General features: G+C 47.5%; 1 protein-coding gene across 3 annotated transcripts; it reads right to left on the bottom strand.

Moving 5' to 3' along the window:
* Positions 1-291: 291 nt before the first annotated feature.
* Ovol2 (ovo like zinc finger 2) lies at positions 292-27197 on the bottom strand. 3 transcript variants are annotated; one of them, NM_026924.3, is made up of 4 exons: positions 26878-27197; positions 26021-26238; positions 12828-13017; positions 292-1036 (listed from the first exon to the last, which is right to left on the bottom strand). In NM_026924.3, exons 1-4 carry the CDS (start codon positions 26975-26977, stop codon positions 720-722), a joined length of 825 nt encoding a protein of 274 aa, NP_081200.2. In that variant the 5' UTR covers positions 26978-27197; the 3' UTR covers positions 292-719. The 3 variants fall into 3 exon arrangements, with proteins under 3 accessions (NP_081200.2, NP_694455.2, XP_006498607.1); NM_152947.2 differs by lacking the exon at positions 26878-27197 and adding an exon at positions 26419-26479; XM_006498544.4 differs by lacking the exons at positions 26021-26238; positions 26878-27197 and adding an exon at positions 25667-25787.

Below are 27197 nucleotides of genomic sequence, written 5' to 3' on the forward strand. Positions count from 1 at the left end.
CATCAACCTCCCTCCAAGTAGCTGAGTCCAGTGTCATGCCACACAAGCCCTCAACAGGAGAGCCAGAACTAACACTATTTTGTTTGGGGGCTGGAGAGCTGGTTTGGCTCAGTGGTTGGGGGGAACTGATTGCTCTTCCAAAGGACGGGGGTTCAAATCCCAGTACCTGCATGGCAGCTCAGGACTATCTGTAACTCCAAGATCTGATAGTCTCACATAGACATGCATGCAGGCAAAACACCAACACACATGAAATAAAGGGAAATAAATAAAAATTTTAAAAAAGAGAAGTTTCACACGAACATTTCATTTATTAAAATAATTTCTGTAAACTCTTTCAGAAGAATATACATTTTCCTTGCATGGGAAGCATTTCAAGGCACCTTAAGATGACAGTCTCTTTAAGAACACCTCTCTCTATTCATACGTGAAAATTCTACTAGGAAACAAAAAAAAACCCACACATAACAGACAGACAGACAGACACACATACACACAGAAACCCGTATGTGACCTCAGCCACCAAGAAACAATTCACAGGGCCTGTTGTGGCAGAATGACTGACAACTTTGGGGTGCTTCTTACTGTTGCTGTCCCAAAAGAAGAGAGAGGTGGACTGAATATGAAAAGATCCAGGGGAGCAGAGGGGTACGCCTCAGACCATAAGTCGGAGTAAACGTGGCGCCGGCGTCTCTCCTCTGCTTTTTCTTGCTCGCTCTTCACTTTTTTTCCTCCTCTTCACTCAGGGTGGAATTCTCCTGCAGCGGGGACGTCAGCTTGTTCTGCATAAGGGCCGCCAACTTTTTGGAAGTCTTTTTGAGAAATGTGCTCCCTGGATGGTCACTGTTCACATGCAGATACAGGTCCTCCTGGGTGGGGCCCGTGTAGCCGCAATCCTCACACACGTAGAGTTTGTCGCGACGCTGCTTGTAGGCATACTGCTGCTGTACCCCGTGGATCTTCTTTAGGTGGGACTCCAAGGAACACCGCTGGGTGAAGGCCTTGTTACACACCTCACATTTGTAGGGGCGGATGCCTGCAAGGACAAGGGGCAGAAGGTCACCAGTTCGTCAGAGCCACGCCCAAGCTTCCCTCCGGACCAAGCCATAAAAGTCTCCCTTGGCTAAGAACTTTGATGTGGGGAGAGTGGGACCAGAACCATGTACCAGGGTTCTGGCAGCCAGCTGAACAAACCTAACACATGTGGGCGCCAGTGAGCCAGAACCCACCACTTGGCTCTGGGAGAGAGATTAACTTTCTTTCATCTAATTTAATGGTCTCGTCTTTTATCAGCCAGGTCAAGTGTTTTCAATTTACGTACTGACAGTTTCCCGGGAATTCCTCTGAGACAAAAATCCTAGAATAAGTTTTTTGGAGGGGCCGTCTTAGGGAAGCAAGGGTTAGGGAACGAAGGACAGAAACGGGGTAGGGAGGAAGGCAGAGAGCAGGGAATACTACCCCAGCCTCTGTGCTGGACATCGTGGGAGGCAGCGCAGAGCTTACACTGTGCCAAGCACTGCAGAGACGAAATGAAATGAAGGACCAGGGAAAAGGGCTTACTTTATATGCCGAAGACCAGAGTTTTCTATGCTGAGTCCCCAGCCGGGCAAGAACATGGTGGCTGCCAGGTCCCAAAACACTCCACTGGATTAATGTTAAAACTGTGACCTTTACAAGTCTTAATTCAACAATAGCATCGATGAAGGGAAAGAAATCTGAAACATTTCCCATTTGCTCAGAACTGTGCTTGTAGCCATGTTAAGTAATTCATTTACAGTAACACACGCCTTTAATCCCAGCACTCAAAGGCAGAGAGGCAAACAGATCTCTGTGATTTTAAGGCCAGCCTGGGCTACACCATGAAACCATGTCTCCAGTTTCTGGGAATCAATGGCAGGCAGACCCCTGGCACTCACTGGCCAAGTGGGAGACTCTTTCTCAGAAAAAGGTGCTGTGGGAGATAGGGACACAATGAGGCGACTCAGTGGCTCACTAAAGGAGTTAGCCATCACAGCTGACCATCTGAGTTTGGACACCTGAACTCACATGGTGGAAGAACATAAAGAATTGGTTCCCATTGGTCCTCTGACCTCCAAACTCACACATGGCATGCATAGGCAGACATCCACACATATACCTTATGTGCGCTAAATAAATGTTGAGCGGGAACATACTGGGGGGTGGGGGGAGAGGCACAAGGTGGTGTCAAGAGGACACTTGGCATCATTGGCCTACCCCTTCCTATCACATGTGTACGATCACACATGCACACACACACACACACAGATGACTAGCTGTGTCATTTTTTTTTTCATTTTGTTTTTTAAATGAAACATTGCAGGCAGTGGTATTCTGTAATCCCAGTTAGAGTGTGAGAGCCACCTGGGCTACCGGGTACAGGGAGAGTCCATCAGAAGGGGCCAAGTTCAGAAGCCCATGTCTGCTATCCCAGCACTTGAGGGAGGTGGAGGCAGAAAGATGGGGAGTCCAAGGCCAACCTGAGTCATGTGACTACATAGGAGGTAACTAAGTTGGTCAGCTGTCCAGCTCTCCTGTGCCTGCACCACCAAGGCAAGCTCTCCAGCACTGACTCCAGCCAGCTTGCCCAATGCCAAAGCTGGCAGGGGTAGGGCCATTTCTACTGTGCTGCCACACGAGGCATAGGGCTTGAGGAGTGAGGAAGGGGGAAGGCATTTCTCCCTCGACCACCCCAAGGCAAATGAAAAGAGTTAGCTTTCCTGCACTCCCTTCTTCGGCCCCCCACCCCCACTCTCTCTCAAAGATTTATTTTATGTATATGAGCACACACTAGCTGTACAGATAGTTGTGAACCTTCATCTGGTTGTTGGGAATTGAATTTAGGTCAACCCTGCTCGATCTGGCCCAAAGATTTATTTATTATTATAAATAAGTACACTGTAGCTGTCTTCAGTCGCACCAAAAGAGGGTGTCAGATCTCATTATGGGTGGTTGTGAGCCACCATGTGGTTTCTGGGATTTGAACTCAGGACCTTCAGAAGAGCAGTCAGCGCTCTTACCCGCTGAGCCATCTCTCCAGCCCCAACTTCCTCCACTTTAATGGTCCACTTTCTACTTAAAACAAAAACAAACAAACAAACAAACAAACAAAACCTAGGTTCTACATGAGAGACACAAACAATATGTCTGAGTCACTTATCTTACTTCAAATGAGGTGACATAATTTCATTTTTTATGGCTGTATGATACTCAACTGCATATATACATATCTGAGAAATGAACACTTCTGACTCTTGACATAGAGCTTCCTATTTATTCCTGGGGTGACCCAGAGACCAGCAGGTGACCCAGAGATCAGCCTTCCCTGCAGTATTTAATGCATACTCTGCACATATCTTCTATGGGCAGAGCACCCAGCAAGGTCTAAGAAGGTTAAGAGATTTCAGGGGCCCACATCATCACCTGGCCAGTAAAGAAAGGGGCTGACTAAGAGGTTTTTTCATTAAAAGGATATAGTATAGGCACGGAGTCTGGTTTTGAGGATGGGTAGGTACTTCATGATATAGACACAGAAGGAGACAGACCATAAAAGCTCTAGTTATAACATCTCTACCTTATAAACCTGTTCCCTGCCCCAGTGTTCCTGCTTCCTCTTCTGACTATAATCTCACTCCTGGCAGACAGACAGTTTTGTCAAAAAAGCTTCTTCCTGGGCTTGAATGAATAAAATCCAGTCTCCACACCTTCAAGGGAATAGAGATAGACCTGTGTAAAGAGGATCTAAGCCCCACCCACAACACCGAGGCCACGCCCATCACCTCCCTCTCTAACAAAAACCAATCTTACCCTAGTCAAAAGAACAGGTTGGTTGGGAACCAAAAGCACCATCTGCTACCAGACATAAATTAACCTACTGACACCTACCTGGGTTCCAAAGTCCAAGGCCACTGGGAAGCACAGCACTGCCCATCTGCCACTCATTAACGGAGTCCGTGGTCAATCTGTTAACTCCCGATACCGCTCAATCGCCTCACCCACGAAATGCAGATAGTTCTCACACCCAGGAGGGCTGCTCTGAGGATTAACTGAGCTATCACAGGCACAAGAGCTGGCAAACACTAAGTCTCAGGGCGCTAGGATCTCGGTGTTTAGAATCCAGCTCAACACAATGGAAGCAGGGTCCCCTGCCTGCCCTATCCCTAAGTACTCAGGATTTGTCTTCCACCTATACCTTTTGTTATGAATTCTGTATTTCACAACAAAAAAGGATTTTAAAAAATGGTCCCTAGGAGGCTGGCTGAGCCATCCCTCACTGCCTGCTCTTTTGAATTTTTTCTTTTCTTTTTTAAGATTTATTTTATTTATTGTATGTAAATACACTGTAGCTGTCTTCAGACACCAGAAGAGGGGATCGGGTCTTGTTACAGATGGCTGTGAGCCTCCTTGTGGTTGCTGGGATTTGAACTCAGGATCTCTAGAAGAACAGTCACTGCTCTTAGCCGCTGAGCCATCTCTCCAGTCCCCATTTTGAATTTTCTATCCGACACCTTTATTACCTAGTTCATTCATATATACATACATGCATGCGTACATACATATACACACACATATACATACATTCATATATACATGTGTATATAGATTATATACATACACACATATATATGTTCTTCTGGGGTGTTGTCAACAAAGACTTTTGAGTTTTTCATTCTTTTTGTGTGTGTGTGTTTGTTTATTCCCAACACTAAGCTGAATTTCAAATCCCACATCTCCAGGTAAAGTCCCCACTTCTGGAACTTTCTGATTGCTTTCCTTCCTCTGGGTCAAATGTTCCTTTCCTGATTTTGAGCCAACTGTGAACTCCAACAAGAAGCTCTGACACTGGCCTCCTGGTGGGAGAAGACACTGAGGGCCGCCTCTAGGAAGGCAAAGAGGCAATGCCTGTGAAACCCAGAGTGCTCCTGCCCTTTGGCCTAGTAAGTTCACCTGTGGGAGGTTACATCAGAGATAGACTTGCATGGGTGGGCAAAGGATATGCAAGAAAATTCATGGTGGTCAGAATTAAATAAAACAGAAAACAACCTGAAAATGGAAGCAAAGACTTCTGGGAACTAGGAAAGGACTGTGCCTCTGTGATGGGATTTGTCATGGTTTCGTATTACATGGACAATGAGGAAAAGGAGTGAGGTTCCACAATGCAGACACCAAGCAAGCCAGGGTCTCCTTCCCAGGAGAGCAGCCATGTGCCTTCGAAGCTTCCAGGACAAAAAACAAACAAAGAATAAATGGCAAATCACTTTCAGAAGCAAACTGGGGCTGGAAAAGAATCTTGGGTGTTTTGTTTTGTTTTTTAAATCTCATTTTCCACCATCCCGCCCCACCCCCCACGTAAATATATTATTATCTTTTTAGGTAAAAACAAATATGTAAGTTAAAATCTAAATGAAACCACGGATGAGGCGACACCACAGGTGAGCTGGGCTGTGGGGAGTGGATTCCAGGGTTCTTAGGCTAGCAGCCCTGCCTTAAACTTCTGATCTGCATTTTTCCCAATCCAGGCAATCTTTCTCCTTGGCCCCAAACAAAGACACCATTGTCCTCTCTGCTTTAGTCAGGCTGGGGTTTGTTTGCCTTCTGGTCTCTCTCAATATAGCCCCTGATGGAAGATAAGGTAAGAAAGCCCCCTGTCCTGTGGGCAGCCCCTCCCTAGCCCTCACCTCAAATTGGAATTCCTCGGGTTCTCTCTGTGGAACGCAGCCCACAGGGAAGGCACGGGCCTTCTTTACTTCAACCAGAGGGATGGATTGTTGGGTTTTGCTTTTTTTTTTTAAATGTCTTCCTGTAGCTCAGGCTGGCCTCAACTGTGTAGCTGAGCCTAACCTTGAATATCCTGCCTCCACTTCCCAATTGATGAACTACAGGAGAGGGCCTCCACACTGGTTATATATGCTATTAGAGATTAAATTAATACATTTGCACTTCTTAGGCAAGCCACTCACCAACTGAGCTACACCCCCAGGCCCTATGGGTGGGTCAACCACACCTGGTTTTCCCCATGGGTTCTTGGGATCAAGTGTGGGGTCCTTAGGCTTAAACCACTGGGACTTCCTATTTGAGTCAGCCTTTTCTTTTCTTTTTTTTGAAATTTTATTTGTTTGTTTATTTAGTTATTTCATTTTTATGAGTACACTGTAGCTGTCTTCAGACACACCAGAAGAGGGCATCCTATCTCATTACAGATGGTTGTAATCCACCATGTGGTTGCTGGGAATTGAACTCAGGGCCTCTGGAAGAGCAGTCAGTGCTTTTAATCTCTGAGCCATCTCCCAGCCCTCATTTTTATTTTTTTAAACGATGTATATATTTTTAGTCATGGCAGCATGGTGGCAATCTCAGTTCCTGGGAGTTTGGGGCTAGCCTAGGCTATCTATTAAGTTCTAGGTCAGCCAGAGTTACGTGGTGAGACAGTGTCTCAAAACAAACAAAAAACCTCACACACACACAAAAAAACATTTATTTTTATACATGTATGTATGTACACCATGTGAGTGCAGTGCCTGCAGAAGTCAGAAGGTGTCATCAAATCCCCTACAGGAGTTACAGATGATGGTACCATACCACGTGGGTGTAAATGACCCCAGGTTCTCTGCCAGTAAAACCAAGTGCTCAGGCTGACCTTGAACTTCAGTAATTCCCCTGCCTCAGCCTCTGTGAGCTGGGATTAATGGCATGAGCCACCACACCCTCAGAGCTGTGAGTCATCTTTCCAGGCCTAACCAACCTCTTGGCCTGATCAGCCATTATGGTAGCTGACGCTTGCTATCATTTTCTTTCTTTCTATTTTTTTTTTTTTATGTCATCCAAAATCTTCCACAGCAGAAGCATTCATTTTACCAAACAGGAAAACAAAAAATTCTTTTGATGAATACTGTACCTCAACAACAAGGTTGGCACCTTTGAGGCATCAAAATGTGCAACTGTGCACGCCCACCAACTCCCGGGTGATGCTGTGGTCCTCAAACCATACTGAGTAGTGTGGGCGTGGACACTCGGTATGGAGTCTAGCTTGTACCAGTATTTTTGTTTTCTTTTTTTGGTTAGTTTTTCGAGACAGGGTTTCTCTGTATAGCCCTGGCTGTCCTGGAACTCACTTTGTAGACCAGGCTGGCCTTGAACTCAGAAATTTGCCTGCCTCTGCCTCCCAAGTTCTGGGATTAAAGGCGTGTGCCACCATGCCTGGCTAGTATATTTTTTTAAAGATTTATTTATTATTATCTCTAAGTACACTGTAGCTCTCTTCAGATGCACCAGAAGAGGGCGTCATATCTCATTACGAATGGTTGTGAGCCACCATGTGGTTGCTGGGATTTGAACTCAGGACCTTCGGAAGAGCAGTCGGTGCTCTTAACCACTGAGCCATCTCTCCAGCCCAGTATTATTATTTTTGTTAATTTCTCTACTGCACACACTCCCCCTCCCTTCTCCGTATGTTCCAGCCACCCGCTGCCATACCCCTTCGATCTAGCACAGGCCTCGGCCCCGTCAGTATTTTTCACTCAAACGCACAGATCTCTCTCCCCCAAAATAAATCATTTCTGCCAACAGGCAGCCACTCTTAGGGAGTAACCCTAGCTGGCCTAAGTAAAAAAAGCCCAAATCCAAAAGAATGTTCTGTAAACACAGATCCACAGTGCTTTTCTCGGGCTGTGAACTGAACGAACATACATGTTTTGGGCTTTTTTGATGCTGGGTCCTCTCTCTGCTTCGATGTGGGTGAGTCTGGCCCTTGTGATCCTGTCCCTGACACTGGGACATCTGTGAAGTATATGGAAGGTAGTGTTGGCTCCGCCCCCAGACCCACTTCTTGGGCTGGCAGCTACCAGCTCCTAGGCACCCCCTTCTCCTGGGATTGGGCACTAGCCAGTACCTTTCCCAATGACAGGGAGTGAAAACTATCTTCAACTATGTCAGATTGAAATGGGTATAGAAAGGTCCCCCACAAACTGTGGACAGGATAGATTGAAGGTCAACACTAAACCCCAGCTGCCCTCACTGCTTGACAAGTTCCTCTCAGGAACCCTCTTCCGTTAAGTCATCCTAACGGGGAACTGCTTCCGGTTTGCGGGGGCCCAAGACTATTTAGAACAAAAACTGCTTTCGTTGATGTTGTTAATGACGGCTTGTTGGGTTTTGTGTATTTGTGGTGGGGAGGGGTGTCTGTTGCTTGTCTAGAAATCACTGTTTAAGCTGGGCAGTGGTGGCGCAGACCTTTAGTCTCAGCACTTGGGGGAGGCAGAGGCAGGCAGATTTCTGAGTTCAAGGCCAGCCTGATCTACAGAGTGAGTTCCAGGACAGCCAGGGCTATACAGAGAAACCCTGCCTTGAAAAACCAATAAATAAATAAATAAATAAATAAATAATAAAAAGTAATCATTGTTTAGGCCAGGCTGTCCTGGAACTCACAACCCTTCAGGCTTCTCCTCCTTGAGATCACAGGCATGTACCACCATGACCAGCTATGGATACATTTAAAAAATGCTATGGGGCTTTTCCTCGGCACCTCTTGGTTTATTCAAATATTTAATGAGCTATCATCTGGATCACACCCTTGCCCGGATGGACACACACACACAAACACACACACACACACACACACACACACACACACCCCACAGAGAGACAGAAACAGGGATAGGAACAAAGAATCCTGTGGTTACTTTTTTTCTTGGTGAAGTCATACCCAGAAAAGGATTCCTAATCTTTTCTTTCATCTGTTTGGATATTAATGTAAGACATATTCAGGCTCTGGTTTCCCTGAATCTTTTTCAAGAATTTTTCTGTGAATTTTGAGTCTCTAATTAGATGTCCTCCGCAGTTGCTGGGATGCTAAGAGATCCTGTTGGTGGTATGGGTGAGAGGCAAAATTAGCCTGATTGTCCATCTAATGGTGGTCCCTAGGATTCTTGCCAGATTTTTAAAACGCTAAGTAAGCCTTGGTCTTTTTGGACTCTATGCAAACACATCCCTCACCCAGCTGTCTCCTGTATTTGTGCTGAGTGTCTATATCTTTGTTTCTGACCTAAATACAACACTTAGAATAGTCAGCAGCCAAACCCTAATGTTCACAGCTCGACCAAAGGCAAAGACCAAGTTCCCATTAAAGTCTAGGATGGTCTTTTGGAGCTTGTGAGGTTGGGTCTCATGAACAAACACATCCAAGACCTCCCAAAGTTTTCCATGTCTTTACCAGGAGACAATCATAGGCCTGATCTCCTCCCTCCAGTCCCTAGCTCCATGGCCTGCGCAGGTCAGTGACTCTACATGTTTGTCACCAGATAAGATAAATGTAGCCCCCAGCTCTTCTTTATGATCCAGTAATCTTTGGAGGCTAGCACAGGAGTCTGGGTGTGGAGACGGGCTCACGCCTTTCCCACAGTGCATATTGTTTATTACTTTGAAAGCAAAAGTTATCATTAAAACTCTAAAAATGTCTAGGCATCAATTTCAACTATGACAGTGCTGTCCAATAGAAATTAAGGGGCAAACTACCTTAAAACTTAGAAATTTCCCGAAGGAGCCAGGTACAGTGGCAATGTACCTACAATTCCAGTACTCAAGAGACTAAAGCAGAAGGTAGAGTTCAAGGCCAGACGAGATTACAGAAGACCCCGCCTCAAAACATAAGTAAACAAATAAATAGAAACAGATGAGATTCTTTAAAGCAGGGTCTCACGGAATCTCCCTGGATGGCTTAGGACTCCACATGTAGACCAGGTTGTCTAGAACTCTCCGAGATCTTCCTGGTCTGCACCCTGAGTGCTGGGACTTAAAGAGATTATCTAAAACGATACAGTTTAAACTTTATTTAAACATTACCAGTTCAACGTGGAATCTACATTAAAATTTGAGATTTTTTTTCATTAAGTCTTCAAAATCTAGTCTTAAACCACATCTCATTGCTGCTAGTCCCAAAGCAGCAGCCAAATGATGCCTCTCAATCACTAGAATTGCTGGTTCAAGGCTGGCCAGGGCTACTCTGTGAGTTCAAGGCCAGTCTAAGCAAGATTGTGAGACCACTTTCAGAATATACAGGTTAATGTTAGAACACCTGGCTCAGTGTGTTCAAGGCTCTGGATTCAATTTCCTGTATTAATTATTTACTTGATTAATTAATCTTTAGAGATAAAAAAAAAACTTGTGGTCAGATTCAAAGCAAATACAGATCTGATTTATATCATCAAGTTTAAAAACACTCATATTCATTAGACGTCATGATAGTGACTTCCCTTGGAGGGAAAGCAGGTTAACAGAAAGAAGGTAATGACCTCTAAGGCTAGAAATATTCTGATTTTTTTACTTGGTTTTAGTTGCAGACCTCTACATCTAGGCATTTTGGGGTATATAATTTCACCAAAGTTCAGTTTAGTAAAAAATACTTTTTGCTTGTTTGTTTTTGCTTTGTATTTTTTAAAGATTTATTTATTATTATATGTAAGTTCACTGTAGCTGTCTTAAGACACAGCATAAGAAGAGGGCATCAGGCCAGATGTGGTGGCGCTCGCCTTTAATCCCAGCACTCGGGAGGCAGAGGCAGGCGGATTTCTGAGTTCGAGGCCAGCCTGATCTACAGAGTGAGTTCCAGGACAGCCAGGGCTGTACAGAGAAACCCTGTCTCGAAAAACAAACAAACAAACAAACAAAAAAAAAAAGAAGAAGAAGAGGGCATCAGATCTCATTATGGATGGTTGTGAGCCATCAGGTGGTTGCTGGGATTTGAAATCAGGACCTTTGGAAGAGCAGTCAGTGCTCTTAACCACTGAGCCATCTCTACAGCCCCCCACCCCCCTTTTTTTGAGACAGGGTTTCTCTGTATAGCCCTGGCTGTCCTAGACTCATTCTGTAGACCAGGCTGGCCTCAAACTCAGAAATCCGCCTGCCTCTGCCTCCGAGTGCTGGGATTAAAGGTGTGCACCACCACCACCCTGCCTTGTTTGCTTGTTTAAGGAAAGGTACAGGCAGGTGTAGTAGGCACATGCCTTTAATCTCAGCCCTTGAGGGGTTGAGGCAGGTGGATCTCTGAGCTCAAGGCCAGTTTGTTGAGTTCTAGTATAAACAGGGCTACACAGAGAAATCCTATCTCAGCCCTCATGCTCCCCGCCCCACCCCCGCCCCCCATAAGAAAGGAATTTGTAGAGCAGTCCACTCTGTAATGTGGAGGACACTCTTGCCAGGCTCATGTCACCACTCTTAAGGAAAATAAAGTGCAGTGGTGGCTCACGCCTTTAATCCCAGCAGAGGCAGGCGGATTTCTGAGTTCAAGGCCAGCCTGGTCTACAAAACGAGTTCCAGGACAGCCAGGGCTACACAGAGAAACCCTGTCTCTAAAAAGGAAGGAAGGAAGGAAGGAAGGAAGGAAGGAAGGAAGGAAGGAAGGGCGGGCGAGCATAACAAGAACTAGGAAAGAAAATGGAACCCACAGGACCTGGGAAGGTCCCCGGGGGACGCTGAAAGGGCTGAAGGCTCAGTCTGGAAAGAGATGTGGGTACTTCACCTTCCACAACCATACATTCTCAAAGAATTGGAGGGATGGGGCCTATACCCACAGCTCGAGGTTGCTGAGAAGGTGGGTAGTAGTCAGGGCAGGTTGCTGAGAAGGTGGGTAGTAGTCAGGGCAGGATTTAATAGTTTAGGCTAAGTCCTTGGAGATTTGATGATGTGACCCACACAGTGAAAGGCCTCATGTGAAATGGAGAGAGACATCTGTATCCATTCTACCAGGAGCTGCAGAACTCAGAGCGGAGAAGTGGCATCCTTACAATTCTCCTCCAGGGCTTACTGGACCAAAGGTGGGGACGGGACCTCAGATGCAGAAGCCTAGAGGCCAGATGTGCCTAAGATAAACTAATGAAGCCTGTGACCAATCAGCAGGTTTGAGACTGAGGCAAAAGGTCATCTCCCACCACAGACTCTCTGGGACACACAAGAGGAAGTCTCAGATCCACACTGCTTAAGTTGGAAAATGGGCCCAGCATAGCTCAGTGGCAAGGCCTCAGATTCTATCCCCGGCATTTAACAAAAAAGAGAAAGAAGAAAAGTTGGGAAGCCAAGGAAAAGGCCTAAAGGAGGACGCATGCTCCAGCAGGAAGCTGTTCTGCTGTTTCAGGAGAATCATGAGTCCTGAGTCGGGCTTACTGCACAGTGGTGCACACCCGCAATCCCTGCCCTTGGGAGGCAAAGGAGAAAGGATTAGAGATTTCAAGGCCAACCCGTACCTTTTCTTAAGAAAGCAAAGCAAAAGCCAGGCAGTGGTGGTGCACGCCTTTAATCCCAGCACTTGGGAGGCAGAGGCAGGTGGATTTCTGAGTTCGAGGCCAGCCTGGTCTACAAAGTGAGTTCCAGGACAGCCAAGACTATACAGAGAAACCCTGTCTCAAAAAACCAAAAAAAAAAAAAAAAAAAAAGAAAGAAAGAAAGCAAAGCAAAGCAAAACCAAACTAATGACTTTAAGAGTCAGAAAAGAGGCACAAAATATTTGAAGCCGGCCTTAAAACATCCCACTCTGCAGCCAGACTAAGGGGGCACATTACAGTAGAGAGTACAGTGTGTTAGCCTCACTTGAACCTGTATACCATACCTGTCCTACAGGAGTAAATTCAGACATTGGAGAGGTGGCCTGCACGCCCCCAGTGACAAGGCTAGCAGGTGGCAGAGTCAGGGATAGCCCCAAATGCCTCATCCTGTGTCCCTTCCAGAAATATCGTCCTGCTCCACACTGCTAACTTGCTTTGGGGTGGGGAGGGATGACCACATAGGAACAGAAATTGAGCAAAGCACACCTGCAGCCTTACCAGTGTGCGTGCGTACGTGCCTCTTCAGGTCGAAGGTGTCATTGAAGCCCTTGCCGCAGAAGGTGCACAGGTGCCTCTTTACCTGGTTGTGGCACTTAAGGTGACGGTTGAGCATGCGCTGCAGGCGGAAGCTCTTGCCACAAAGGTCACAGTTGTGAATCACAGAGTTGTCGCATGTGCCGGTGGTAAACTGGGAGCAGAGAGAGAAAGAGAGCACGTGAGATCACGGGGGCTCACTTGGAAATCTGGACATCTTTTCTTGCTAGATTGAGCCTGGCTGTGGCTTCTTCTGCTCCCTCTAAGGTGCACGTAGGCTCAGCTTTGGGGAAGGTGTGACAGGACTGGTACAGAGAAATGTTTCTGCATAGCATTCTTCCTGTCTCCCTCCAGCAGACGTCTGACTCCTGTCTCTGCACAGACTTACAGCAGCCTTTTGACAAGGCATGGGACCACCACCTGACTGATGAAAAAGACAGTCCCTTAAGGGAGAGAAGAGGTTCCCAGTGGTTAGAGTCCCAGCAGCCACACATGGGCTATGAGGAGGAAGCAAACACTGAGGATGGAGGAACAGAAGGAAGGGGTCTGGGTCCTGCTGTGAATAGTTCCCAAAGACAGACACAGTCAGCCCTTTCTTCTGCGCCTCTTGAGTACGGTTCCAGGCACCAAGACATAGAAATGGCGCTGCAGAGATGGCTCAGTGAACGAAAGCACTTGCTGCCAACCTTGATGACAAAGACTGATGACCTTAATTTCATTCCGGACACCAACTCCCACACGCTGTCACACACCACCATATACCCACACACAACAGATAAACATAATTCAAACTTGAAGAAAGGAGTAGGGGAGGACGGAGAGGATTTCTCTCCCCCTGAACCTAGGCAGGCTCGTGAATAATGGAGAGCAGAAATGACGTGGTAATTCTGGGATATGGGTCACCTGGTCTCTTCACTGCCTCCCTCCCAAGCTAGGCATGTGGAAAGCCAGAGCAACTTGCAGGGGCTCCAAGGTGCTAGCTATGAATAAAGCCTCACTTGACCTTCCAGTCTAACCCAGGGTCACTACCACTTACAGAGTTAGGCTCAGATAACATCATTCAGGTGAAACCTGCCTAGCTGGGCCACACCCCAGGGCCAGACATCCCAACCATGCACAAAATTGGGAAAGCATCACTTTGGGAAAATGACTTGGCCAGGGTTCCAGAGCCTTATTACCAGTGAGATCACAACTGAACTCCAGTCTCCCGACTGCCCCCCAGTCCCAATTCAGGGCTCTCAGCCTCATTTGCTGTCCCCGTGGACAAACACTGAATTGGTATCTGTATGATGTGAAATACCAGATCTGATGTGCTCAAAGGCCACCGGGTCAGACCCTGTGTATTAGTGGTTCTCAGCCTTCCTAAAGCTGCGACCCTTTAATGCAGTTCCTGTGTTGTGATGACCCCCAACCATAAAAATCACTTTTTGTTGCTACTTCGTAACTGTGATATTGCCACTGTTACAAATAGTACTGGAAATGTCTAATATCTAGCCAACTCCTGTGAAAGGGTCATTGGAGATAAAAAGCTGAGGACTGCTGCTGTAGATGGTTCAATGGCTCTGCCAGAACTGTCTGTAAGAAGCCCAAAGACTGGAGAAGCAGCTCAGCACCAGGGCTCTCACGTGGGCATGCAGGCCCTGTGCTCCATCCCAGCACCTTCATAAATAAATATAAACAAGTAAATATAAGCAAGTAAATAAATAAATATGTGTCACTAGTGGAGGGGAAGGCAGCCAGAGGAAAAAGACACGAGGCTAGGCAGTAGTCCTTAGCGTCTGTAAGGTCACCCTTTGGCACACACAGGATTGGCAACAGGATCCTCTGCAGATACCACCATGCTGTGGGTGCTCAGGCCCTGTCCGATACAGATCCCCCATGGTGCTGGGTGCAGTTACCCATATCATCCCATCCACATCTACGTGACCTACACAAGATGTCTAGAATACCTTGTACCAACGTAAACTCTATGTGTCTAGTTGTAGGCTGTACTATTTAGGGAATAAGGACAAGGGACAAGAAAAAGATCTGTGCATGTTTAGCACAGACACAGTGTTCTTTTCGAATGGATTAGATCCACGGGGTGCGGCAGCCACGGGTATAGAGGCTGCCAGTATGTCATCCCACTTCATTCCGAGAGCAGGTCGGTCACATTTTATGCTCTGAGGAGCTCGTGTGGACTTCTCCATTCGAGGCCTTGTGGACCATCGGGCATGTCCACTCACACTGCTGCCTCCCATCCCTTCACACCCAAGGGCAGTACACAGTCAGCATGCTGGGCAGCTGGGAGCAAACAGGAGGACGTCAGGACAGTGTTTCCCAGGCTGCTTCCCGTAATTCATTCTGACTGGCTTGACCTAGCTTGAGTTGTCTGAATTAGCACTGAACTGACCGCTTGGCCCTTTGGTCAAAACGCAGCCATAATTGCTGGGATGTGGAACACCAAGGGAGAGGGCTGCAGGGGAGCCAAGCCCCTCAGCCTTCAGGGGGTGCTGGGAAAGCAGTCACTGGGGTGGAGAGAAGGGCAGTGTCTACCATGGGGACCCAGTGGGTGGGACCTAAGGGCAAGAGAGAGCTCTGGAAGACAGAGGAGGAAAGACTAAATGAGACCAGTGAGTTTCGGAAAGACAAGATTACGGAGGACAAAGGACAAAGTGTAAGGAACCAACAACCAAGTCGCAGCTACAAAGAGAGGGCTGGAAAGACGGCAGAGCAGTGAAGAACATGATTGCTCTCCTAGAGGAAATACCCAGCATCCACGTGGTGGCTCACAACTGTCTGGAACTCCAGTCCCAGGAGATCCAATGCCTTCTTCTGACCTCCCTGAGCACCAGGCACACATGGTATATCTATATACATGTAGCAAAACAGTCACATATATAAAATAAATGTTTCTTTTAAATAGACAGAGACCATCAGCAAAGAATCACAGCCATAACTCTGCTGGACTGTATCACTTCTCAGAAGGGAAAGGTATTTTGGATTATAGGTGTATTTCTTGTGTGGTGCTTTAAAATTTGGTCTATAATAGCGATAGATGGGATACTATCATAATGTCTATTAATATGGGTTTCAAAAAAATGACTGGGGGACAATGCAATTCTGCAAGGGGTCAACTTAAAAAGGCAGGGACAACTGGCTGCAACCTCCATAGAAAGACAGCAAGAACTAGCCCAGACATTCCATAGAAATAGAAAATATAATATACATTATTTTACCTACTAAATTTGGGGTTACTCACACTGAAGAAATAGAATAACTAAACCATGCCAGGCAGTGGTGGCACACGCCTTTAATCCCAGCACTTGGGAGGCAGGGGCAGGCGGATTTCTGGGTTCAAGGCCAGCCTGGTCTACAGAGTGAGTTCCAGGACAGCCTGGGCTATACTGAGAAACCTATCTCGAAAAACAAAAACAACAACAACAAAAAAAACTAAACCAGTAACAATGGGCTGTTGTGATGGCTCAGCAGTCAAGAGGTCATACTGTTTTTGCAGAGCCCCTGAGTTCAGTTCCCGTAACAAATGACTCATAACCACCTCTAACTCCAGCTCCAGGGTATCTGACACTGTCTTCTGGCCTAAGGGTACCTGAACTCATGTGCATACTACCCTCATATACACACAATTGAAAGTAAAGGGCTGGAGAGATGGCTCAGCTATTAAAAACACTGGCTGCTTTTCCAGAGAACCCAGGTTCAATTCCCAGCACTTACAAAGTAGCTCATAACTGTGTGTAACTCCAATTTCAAGGGATCAAAGGCCCTCTTCTTGCCTATACAGGTACCAGGCACTCACAGGGTATACAGACACCCATGCAGGCCAAACATCCATACACATATACATAAAATAAATACATCTGAAAAATAAATAGATTTCTAAAAATAAGTAACAAAAAGATTCTTTCCAGAATACCAGTATTGTTATATTGCTTGCATTTTTCCCTTTGTTACATTTGGAACTGGAGATGGAACTCAGAGCCTTTGCATATTAAGAACACACAATCTGATGGCCTAGTCGGCCATCACTGGAAAGAGAGGCCCATTGGACACGCAAACTTTATATGCCCCAGTACAGGGGAACGCCAGGGCCAAAAAGTGGGAATGGTGGGTAGGGGATTGGGGGGGGGGGTATGGGGGACTTTTGAGATAGCATTGGAAATGTAATTGAGGAAAATACGTAATAAAAAATAAAAAAAAAGAACACACAATCTTGCTGGGCATGGTGATGCAGCACTCTGGAGGCAGAGGCAGGTGGATCTCTGTGAGTTTGAAGCCAACATGGTCCGTCTACAGATGGAGTTCCCAGATGGCCAAGGCTACACAAAAAACCTGTCTCAAAAACCCCCAAAATATCTGCAAAACCCACCACCCCCAGTCCATGTTTTTTGGCCCCTTCTCCCAGGATGGGCTGTCTACCACAGAAAACACGACTGGTTCCTGGACTAGTTCTCCCTCCCTAGGTTGTATGTCTGCTGGCTGGGCCATCTTTACTATGCTCACACAGGTATGCACCTAACATTCTCTCTCCTCAGTGTTCAAAACCTAGGTATCCAGTCTAATTTCTTTACTTAGTTCTACAGAGTAATATACCAAAGTGACATCATGAACTGAACTTAGACCAAAATTACAGCGGAACCATGTTAATTATAAAATGATTGTGGCGGGCTGGGGAGTCACCTCAGTAAGTGAGGTCCTTGCCTTAAAGTATGAAGATTTGAGTTAGCTCCTGAGAACTCTTAAAAAATGACAGAGGTTGTGGTATATGGCTCAATCCCAGAGCTGGGGCAGACAGAAGGATTTCTAGGGTGGGCAGTCAAGCTGAACCAGTGACCTCCAGAGCAGGGAGAGGCCCTGTATCAAAGAAGGCAGAGAGGGATTCTGAAGAGGACACATGGGGTTGTTTTCCTCTGACCTCTACAGTGTGTGTGTGTGTGTGTGTGTGTGTGTGTGTGTGTGTGACTGAAAATGCTCGTACCACCCACACATATACACAACAAACAAATAATCATAGTACACAAAGAAGCAAGAAATGCCAAAAGCCTATCTGCACGAGCCTGTGAGCATGATGAGGAGTGCCATTTAATATCCTGGATCACGCACGCCTTTAACACCAGCATCTGGAAGACAGAAGCAGGTGGATCTCTGAGTTCGAGGCCAGCCTGGTCTATAGAATGAGTTCCAGGACAGCCAGAGCTATACAGAGAAACCCTGTCTCAAAGATAAACAAACAAAAAAACCCAACAAACGCCCAAATCCCAGATTACAATTTCTCCATGTGTAAACGCACTAACCGGTACCACACAGTCTCCTTGGTAGTGTGAGAAACTAGGCGCAGAGCCACGTTTTCCAGCTTCCTAAATTCAACAAGGGCTTCATTTCCCATAATCTAAGAATGTAAGCAACTAATTTAACTTCCCTAAGACTTAATTTCATCACCCATAAACTATGAATAATGGTATTTGCCTCTTGGGAGAAAATTACAGAATTAAAGAGAAGAAACCTACTTTTTTTGTTTTTTTGGTTTTTTTGTTTTTTGTTTGTTTGTTTTGTTTTTGTTTTTCGAGACAGGGTTTCTCTGTGTAGCCTTGGCTGTCCTGGAATTCACTCTGTAGACCAGGCTGGCCTCAAACTCAGAAATCTGCCTGCCTCTACCTCCCAAGTGCTGGGATTAAAGGCGTGCGCCATCATGCCTGGCTCTACTTATTTAAAAAAAAAAAAACAACAACAACAAAAGAAAATCATTACAGTTAGAGCGGTTCCAACATTCTAGAATGATAAAATTAAAGTAACAAGGGTGGGTGAGAGGGCTCAGAAGACAAGGATGCTTTCGGCCAGGCCTGATGGTCTCTTCCCTGAAACCCTTACGGTGCCTGATGGAAGGAGAAAACCAACTCATGCAAGGTGTTCCAGGACACCCCCTCCCACCACAGCCACACAAACACCCCCCCACACCACACACACATATACACAAACACACACCCTCACACACACACACACACACTTTAACCAGAACAGGAAAATATACACATACAAAGATAATTGATCAAAATTCCTAGTTCCTTACTTTGCTTTTAAATTTTCGCCTCTCTGATGGGAGAGAGAGAATTCACCTTTAGTGTGACCATAATCCTTCACCCTCCACCAGCCAGCAGTATCATTCGTTTGTTTGGTTGTTTTTTTGAGACAGGGTTTCTCTGTTAAGCCCAGGCTGACCTTGAACTCAGAAATCCACCTGCCTCTGTCTCCCAAGTGCTGGGATTAAAGAAAGGCTTGTGCCATCACTGCCCGGCTCGGGTTTTTTTTTTTTTTTTTTTTTTAAAGATTTAATTAGTAAAAAAAAAAAAAAAAAAAAAAAGTTTAGATTTAACGTTTAGTCTATGAATGGTCTGCCATATATATGTGTGCGCACCACATGTGTGCCACGCATTTTTGAAGAGCACAGAAAAGGGGATCACATCTGCTGAACTGCAGTCATGGAAAGGTTAGAAGTCACTTTATAGATGCTAGGAACTGAACCTGGGTCCTCAGTAAGAGCAAGCACAGAGCCATCTCTCCACCCCCACCCCCCTTGTGTTTGATGCAGACATTATTAATGCACCTAACCCCCGGGTCCTGTTTCATCCTCCAGGAGGGAGATTTGCACTATGTGATGTTGCCTTCTGGAAATTCTCCCGAGGATCACCTTAATCTGAAACTAACACTTTGCCAAGGCCTATTAGTGAAGCAGAGAAACCACCACAGAGGCTGGGAAGTGACATCAGCCTGGAAATTAATTCAGAGCAAGATAAAGAGTGGAGGAGTGACTCTCCAAGCTTAGGACTTGGCTTGTCTCTCCTCTCAGTCCTGTTTGTTCCCTGGAGGAGCTCCGCTTTCATGTAATAAAATAAGCCAAATTCCAATTAAGTTCTAAAAGGCAAGCCTTAGTGGCCAAAAATTAAAATAAAACAAACCAACCAAGCCCACAACAAACCAAGCATTGTCAGAAAGAGTCAGGAGCCCTCAGTGGGGCAAGGGCCTGAACTGGATCTGACACCAGCATCCCAGGTGCCGGAAGATCATTGCCCATCAAACTTCGGAAGGAAAACGCCCCCAGGTAAAGTCCTTTATGTTCTTGTTCTTTATGTTCTTTATGTAGTGATGCTTCCACTAGAGACCAGGCCATTAAATTAATGCTTCTGTATCTGCAGAGGCAACCCAAGTCCACAGTTACGTTCTGCTGGCCATTTGGATAAGATTTCTAGTGTCATGTGAGTCACTTACATCCAACTGCTCAAAACATGCCGAGTACATTCGGCCAACTCCTTTGGGACTCCTGGGCCTAGGTAGCATTGCCTACGGCTCTTCTGCACGTGACAGAATGAAGCATCTCCTCAAAGGAAGAGATGATTAAGGGATGCTTCATTAGCCCTAAGTGGAGCTGGAGAGATGGCTCTGCAGGTAAGAGCACTTCCTGTTCTTGTAAAAAAAAAACCCAAGGTTCCGTTCCTAGCACCTACAACGGGCCTCTAACTCCAGTTCTAGATGATGCAATGTCCTTTTCTGGCCTTCACAGCCACCACCTGCACACACACAGAGTGCATATCAACTCAGGCAGGCACACACACACACACACACACACACACACTTACATAAAAATAAGTAAATAAACACGCCAGAAGAAAACCGAGACTCACTGGACGCTGGTGGCCCACTCGTTTAATCACAACACTCAGAAGGCAGGTGGAGCTCTGTGAGTTCAAGGCCAGCCTGGTCTACACAGAGAAACACTGCCTCTAAAGCCAAAAGAACAAGAAAATAACTAACAACATGAAAATGCCTTCATGAAGCCCAGTACCATGCACCATGAATACTTATCAATTAAGAGAGAGAAAGAGAGAGCATAAAAGCCCACAAGATGGCTCAGCTGGTAAAGGTGCCAACTGTCAAACCTGAGGACGTGTGTTCAATCTCACTCAGACCCATATAACAAAGGGACAGAACTGTCCTTCATAATGTGTGCTGTGGCATGCATACACACACACTCGCTCACGTGCACGCACACACACACATATATACACACAAAGAAAAATACAGATCCAAAACAATTTTTTAAAGAAATAGTTAATCAGGATCTCTGAAGGATTTGTTCATCAATAATCTTGATTCATAACCAAGACTTCCTAGTTGTTGGGTTTCGTTTTTGGTTTGTTTGTTTGTTTGTTTGTTTGTTTGTTTTTCAAGACAGGGTTTCTCTGTAGACCAGGCTGGCCTTGAATTCACAGATATCTATTCGCTGGCCTCCCCTCCCAAGTGCTGGGATTAAAGACGCAAACCACTACACCCAGCTATGCTTTAGCTTTTGAAATAGAGGTGTGTGGTTATATATATATAGCCGATGCTTGCTAAACCACTGTCCTCAGCCTCCTGGGATCTGGGATTATATGTGTGCACAATCACACCAAACAGAAAATGAAGCATTCTTCTTCCTTCCCTAATAAACATATCCACAAAACCCAAACAGTATGCTTGGGAAAATCTGTCTCTAGGGAAATATGCCTGCTAGGGTCTTAGGGTGTGGTTCAATGGGAAAGTACTCGATTAGCATGAACAAGGCCTCAAGGCCACTGTAGGGGGAGGCATATGAGGAAGAGGAGGAGAACGAAACAAAAGTCTAATTAATCCAATCAGCTAGAGCTAACAGATGAACAGAACAGGTATATCGCTTATTTTGCAATACCAAAATATTTATGCCCCAAGCATCAACAGCTCCAACCATCACAGAAAAGCAACAAGCATGCAGTGCCTCTGTATGGAGCACAACTCTCCCCGTCGCCCATACACTGTGGCATATTTAAGCCAAACCCCAGTAACTGACCAAGCATGCAGGGCAGTGCGCTGCCCTATACAGCCTCCTGTGATGGGAAACCGTTACCCCAGATCAGCCAATTCAGCAGCACTAAGGATTTTTAATCCTATGTGACTTATAAAGCTACATGTGACAGGGACCACCCTGTTGGATAGTGAGGCTAACAGAGCCTGCGAAATGTCCAAAGTGACTCACTGAGCAAAATCCAGACTGTTTGGTTCTCTACCAAGCAAATGACCCATTGCTCCAACAATTCACTTGCAAATACGTAAGAAAGAAGGGGGGAAAAAGCACAAATTAAAAGCAGCTAAAGGCCACGTGAAACGTCAACCACGGTGCTTGGACATTACAGGGACTTGATTAAACAGACTGGAGGAGAGTACACATTTACAAGCCATTTAACAATGTGAACACATAATTCAAGTGGGTGTGATTGGGGCACATTTGGAGCCACTTATAATTGAAATACATCCAGCCACTGCTTAATGATGGGCTCATTCGGAGAAAATCCCTGGTAGGCAATGTTACCACTGCATGGATGTCACAGAGGGTATTTACACAAACTAAGCTGGCTAAGACGTCACCCAGCATTATAATCTTACAGGATCAGAGCTTTCGGTATGGGCAACATGACCGTAGTTTATCTGTAAATTGGGAAGGGGGAAATAGAAGTCAGTAGGGGCCATCCTTACTGGGACTAGGTGCCAGATATCTACTATTTTGTCTTTAAAACTGTTTATAATTAAAATTGAGAGGATAAAAGGGGCACACATTTGACACAAACTGTTACCACCCAGTAGAGAGCCATAAGAGGTGGAAAACTTTTTTAAAAATAGAGACAAGGTCTCACTGGGTAGCCCTGGTGGACTTAGAACTGGATATGTAGTCCAGGCTGCTTTTGAACTCACAAAAGTCCGACTGACTACCTCTGCCTCTAGTGCTGGAATTAAAGGTGTGCACCACCACACCTGGCTGCACTTCTGGAGAACTCCCAGGGAAGGGGAGCAGAGAGCACATTAGGACAGATGGAGTTAAGAATAGAAGTTCACCCACTAGTCCCTACTTGCACATGGGTCCTGCCAGCCATATTTGTTTTGGGTAAGACTAAAAGACAGAGAGCACCTGCATTTCCAAGGTCTGTCTAGCCCACAGTTAGAGGTCTGCAAATAATGTCCTTGATTGAACCCTAATGTACATATCTTCTCGCCACAGCATGTTTTTGTTTTTGGTTTTTTGGTTGTGTTTTTTTTTTTTTTTTTTTTAAATTACCGAATCCTCAGAGTTAAAGAGATCACGTCACAACCTGCCCCAAAGCCTACAACGGGAGGTCAGAGCCATAGAGATGAACTGCATCTTCCCAACCTGGTTCCAAGCTTTCTTCCCCGACCTACCCACCATATCCACACAGCCAGGCAGTCAAACCTCAGGTGCCCCCGCTTCAGGTCAGCACACTGATAAAACCTTCCCTGTGGGGCTGTCAGCCGATTTCCTGTTGGGCAGCTTGTGTCTACACAAGAGTGAGAACAATTTCTCGCTCATTCTTTCATTTAACCCACACTATATTTCAGAGTGAGGTTTCGAGGAGTCAGACAACCCAGTTGACTCTTTCCTCCTCAGAAGCCTTCCCCCTGTCCAGATGGGAACACTTCTTGGCTCTCCCCTTGGACCCTCTCTCATCTGATCTTAGGCGTCATCTCTAGCTCTACCCCTGATCCTAACGTGTGCATTTCCTCACTAGAATAGAGATTCCTTTCCTTACTCCATCACAAAGCTCAGCCCACATCACCCTGAGACCAATCCCCCACCCCCACCCCTGCGTGCCCCATTCCCTGCAAGAACCCTTTCCCTCTTGGCAATCCTATCTTTTCTGTGCTTCTAGTCTGGTCCTTGTTCACCACCAGAGCAGAGAATAACCACAGTTAGTGAGCACACACCTTCATTTTACAGAGAAGGAAACTGAGGCCTAGCACAATAAAGAACTACTCAAGGTTGCACAGTTCCTAAGAATTTACAAATGCCAGTTCTGAGATACTTTAACCACCACTGCTAGAATGTTCTGGAAAGAACACTCTAGAGTAGATGTGTCTTTACGTGGCTTTGCACATAGCAGACACACTGTGTGCTGCTGGATATTTGTTTCCTCTGAGCATGGCACAGGCTGCGACCTGTCTTTTCTTTGGTCCTACTGCCCACTGCCCAATGCGTGTCTTCAGGTTTTAAAAATAAGTCATTAAAGCAGTACGCACAGCTGGGCCACAACTCAGCTATAGAATGACTGTCCAGCGGGGAAGGTAGAATGATCAGTTAGCTCTACGGGGGCAAAATTGTTCCAGGCCATGGACTTCATCCTTGCTAGAACGGCCTGGAACTCACTCTGTAGACCAGGCTGGCCTCGAATTTAGAAATCTACCTTGAATTTAGAAAACAAAACAAACAAACAAACAAACAAACAAAAAAACCTAGCCTGGCAGTGGTGGCGCAAGCCTTTAATCCCAGCACTTGGGAGGCAGAGGCAGAGGGATTTCTGAGTTTGAGGCCAGCCTGGTGTACAAAGTGAGTTCCAGGACAGCCAGGGCTATACAGAGAAACCCTGTCTCGAGAAAAAAAAAAAAAAAAAAACCAGAAAGGAAGGGTAGAAATCTGAATGTCTTCAGGGAATAAAAACTCCCTAGGAAATGGGAAGGTGTGGGGAGCAGGCTGCTTGTAAAAGGTCTCCAAATATGCCCAAGCCCCTCCCCCACCACAGAGGCAATTTATCTTGGAAGTGACTAGTCTATTGACTCCCTTAATCCGGAGTTCCAATCCTTGTGCCTGCCTGAGGCAGAAAAGTGATCTTCCAAAATGTGGCTTTCTCTCCTTATCAAGCTAAGGCTAGAAGAGGGGCAACCGAACTAACTACCTTCCCTCTAAAAACAACTTTACAATTGTCTTTCTAGCCTGGTGATAAATATGCAAGTGGGGCACTTTGTAGAATTTCCCAAAGGACAAGAGCTATCCGCTTCAGGAAAACTTTTTCCCTCCCACTTAACCCCACCCAGTCCAGAAGCTTTCCAAGCTTCACAGTAAACTTCAGCACCCTCTGTGAATTAACCCTCCCCTATCTCTCCCCCTACCCCCCACCCCACCCAGCTCGCAGCAACGAGTCTTTCCGGTGGTGCTGTAGCCTCAAATTCTAATTCAGAACCAAATGCGCCCCAGCCCACTCCGAAGTCCAGCCCCGGGGGGAAAGAAAAGACCCACTCCGAAGCCCAGCCCCGGGGGAAAGAAAAGACCCACTCCGAAGCCCAGCCCGGGGGGGGGGGGGGGGTGGGGTGGAGAAAAGGAACCGCCGCTTTCTTTACCAACTAACTACCGGCTGGGTTCACCCTTCCCTCCCTGCATGGGTCTGGGGGCATGGGTAGCCGATACCCTGGGGCGCCCTAGAATTATGGCCTACTATAAACAAGGTGACGCTATAACGGGCCAGGCTAGGACCTGGGGCTTATGCATAAAACATGTCGCCTCCCTTCCCCCTCTAGCTGGCTGTGAGTCAGCGGGGCAGGATTCCTTAATCCTGGGGGTAGCGGATACCTTTGAACAGGTGGTCATGGAAGTTCCACCCAACATAGTGCTGATGGCCATCCAGATAAAGTGTTGCCTACAAGTCTATAGCTTTTGAGGGGCACAGACATTCCAATCAACTAGAGTAGGAACGCTTAAAAAAAAAATCCGCAGGTGAGCCCTTTTATCTTTTACCCACTAATTTAACTCTTGAAGATTTGAGAGAAAAGGCAAATCTAAACTGCTCTGCACAACAAGTTTCCAGTCTAACAGGCTCCACCAGGGCGCTGGGAATAGCGGTGACTGCGAGGTCCACCGTGTCCTAAGACACAGGAGGGAAACAAAACGCAGGAGCTCAATGTGCCAGGGACTATGTCAGAGGCCATTACGTCTAAGATCCTGGGTAGCACTTCTTTACCGGAGATCTCGGGCTGTCTAGGTAATTGTCTGGCTTTGGACACAGGGTGGGCGGCTGAAGCGGGGTATCTGTGCTTTATCTTCAATGGTTCCCAAAGCCACGGGCGGCGTCAGACAGGGCCATCACCCTGGGTCTAGATCCGCTTAAGATGCTGGCGGCCCGGGCACTGTGGCGCAGGGGACAGGTCACTAGGAGCCTGGCTGCGGCTCAGGGGCAGGTGCAGGAGTGGCGGGCTAGTCCGCGGCGCCTGGGCTCCGGTGCGCGGGCGGGCGCGGCAGGGAGGGGCGCCGGGGCTCCCGAGCCGGACGCCAGGGCGTGGTGCAGGTGGCGGCGGGGGCAGAGTCGACACCCTACCTTGATTTTTGACCTGGCAACCGGGCGCTGCATCGCTGCCAGATGTCCATCGGTGCCTTGGGCGTCGTGAAGCTCTGGAGTTTCAGGCTCCGGCGCGCGCGGGGACGAGCTGCTTTCGGCCCCTCCGGGCTCCCCGGCGCTGCTGCTGCAGCCGCTGCTACTGCCGCCGTCGCTGCGGCAGTCTTCGGGCGGGTCGCGGAGCAGACAGCCCAGGCTCACTGCGGAGGGAGGGGGCCGCACCCCGACACTCAACCACACGCGGCGTCACGCCCGGGCGCCCACGGCAGTTTGACCTGCGGGCGGTGCCGCCGCCCCGCCCCGGACCTGGGCACCTCGCCAAGTGGGCGACGTCCCGAGGGTAGACGAGTCTACCCTAGCCATCCGCCCCTCGAACTAACTTAGGGTGTCGGGAGACGGGTTCTCAGGCCAACCCACGAAGCACCAGGGTCCAAGCGCCGCGGAGAAACCCGCGCGCCAAGTTTCCTCTCGCGCCCGTGGAGGCGGGTGTGCCCTCGTCTTGCCTCGCTCCCGAGGGGTTAGCGGACCTTCACGAGCGGTTTAGAGGACGTAGGGGGCAAGGGAACCCCGAGTGCCTTCCACCCACTTCCAGGCCACTTTGGCCCGCGCTGCAACCAACGGTCCTGCCGCCAGGCAATTTAGCCCTGTCTAGGGAGAGAGCACCGGGGGTCCCAGGTTTCCCAGCCTAGATCCTGGCTCCCCTCTCCCAACACCGCTGTGACCCCGACCGAGACGGAGTAGGGGTGGGAACCGCAGCCCTGATCCCGAGCAGGAGGGCCGCAGTCACCCTGCCCCCACCCGGGAGCCCCGCGCCCAGGCCCGGCCCCCGCGCTCCTCACCTGGGATGTAAGTGTCTGCCCTTTTGTCATCCGGGAGCTCATCCCAGCTGCGGACAGAGACTCCCGGGCTCCTCCTCTTCACCAAAAAGACTTTGGGCATGGTGGGATCCTCTCTTCCGACTGCGGCCCCCTCCTCCCGCTGCTCCCCGCTAGTGGCGGCGGTGGCGCCTGGGTCCCCCCGCTCCTGGAGTCCGGAGCCCACCTTCCCGCCTAGCCTGCCCTCTTCCTGCACCCCCCGCCGCGTTGCTCGGTACTCTCCCCCTCACTCCAGGTTACTCGCAGCCTCCGGGCTCGGCGACACCTATGCCTTAAATCGCGCG

The sequence above is a fragment of the Mus musculus genome, chromosome 2 (assembly GCF_000001635.26).
Source record: "Mus musculus strain C57BL/6J chromosome 2, GRCm38.p6 C57BL/6J".
Classification (NCBI taxonomy): Eukaryota; Metazoa; Chordata; class Mammalia; order Rodentia; family Muridae; genus Mus; species Mus musculus.

Excerpts from the sequence above, each read along its gene's own strand:
- Ovol2 (NM_026924.3), bottom strand. The coding sequence starts at position 26,977 with ATGCCCAAAGTCTTTTTGGTGAAGAGGAGGAGCCCGGGAGTCTCTGTC. Across the intron at positions 26,239-26,877 it reads GGCAGACACTTACATCCCAG|TGAGCCTGGGCTGTCTGCTC; the intron begins GTGAGGAGCGCG and ends CTCCCTCCGCAG. Across the intron at positions 1,037-12,827 it reads GCACGTACGCACGCACACTG|GCATCCGCCCCTACAAATGT; the intron begins GTAAGGCTGCAG and ends TTGTCCTTGCAG.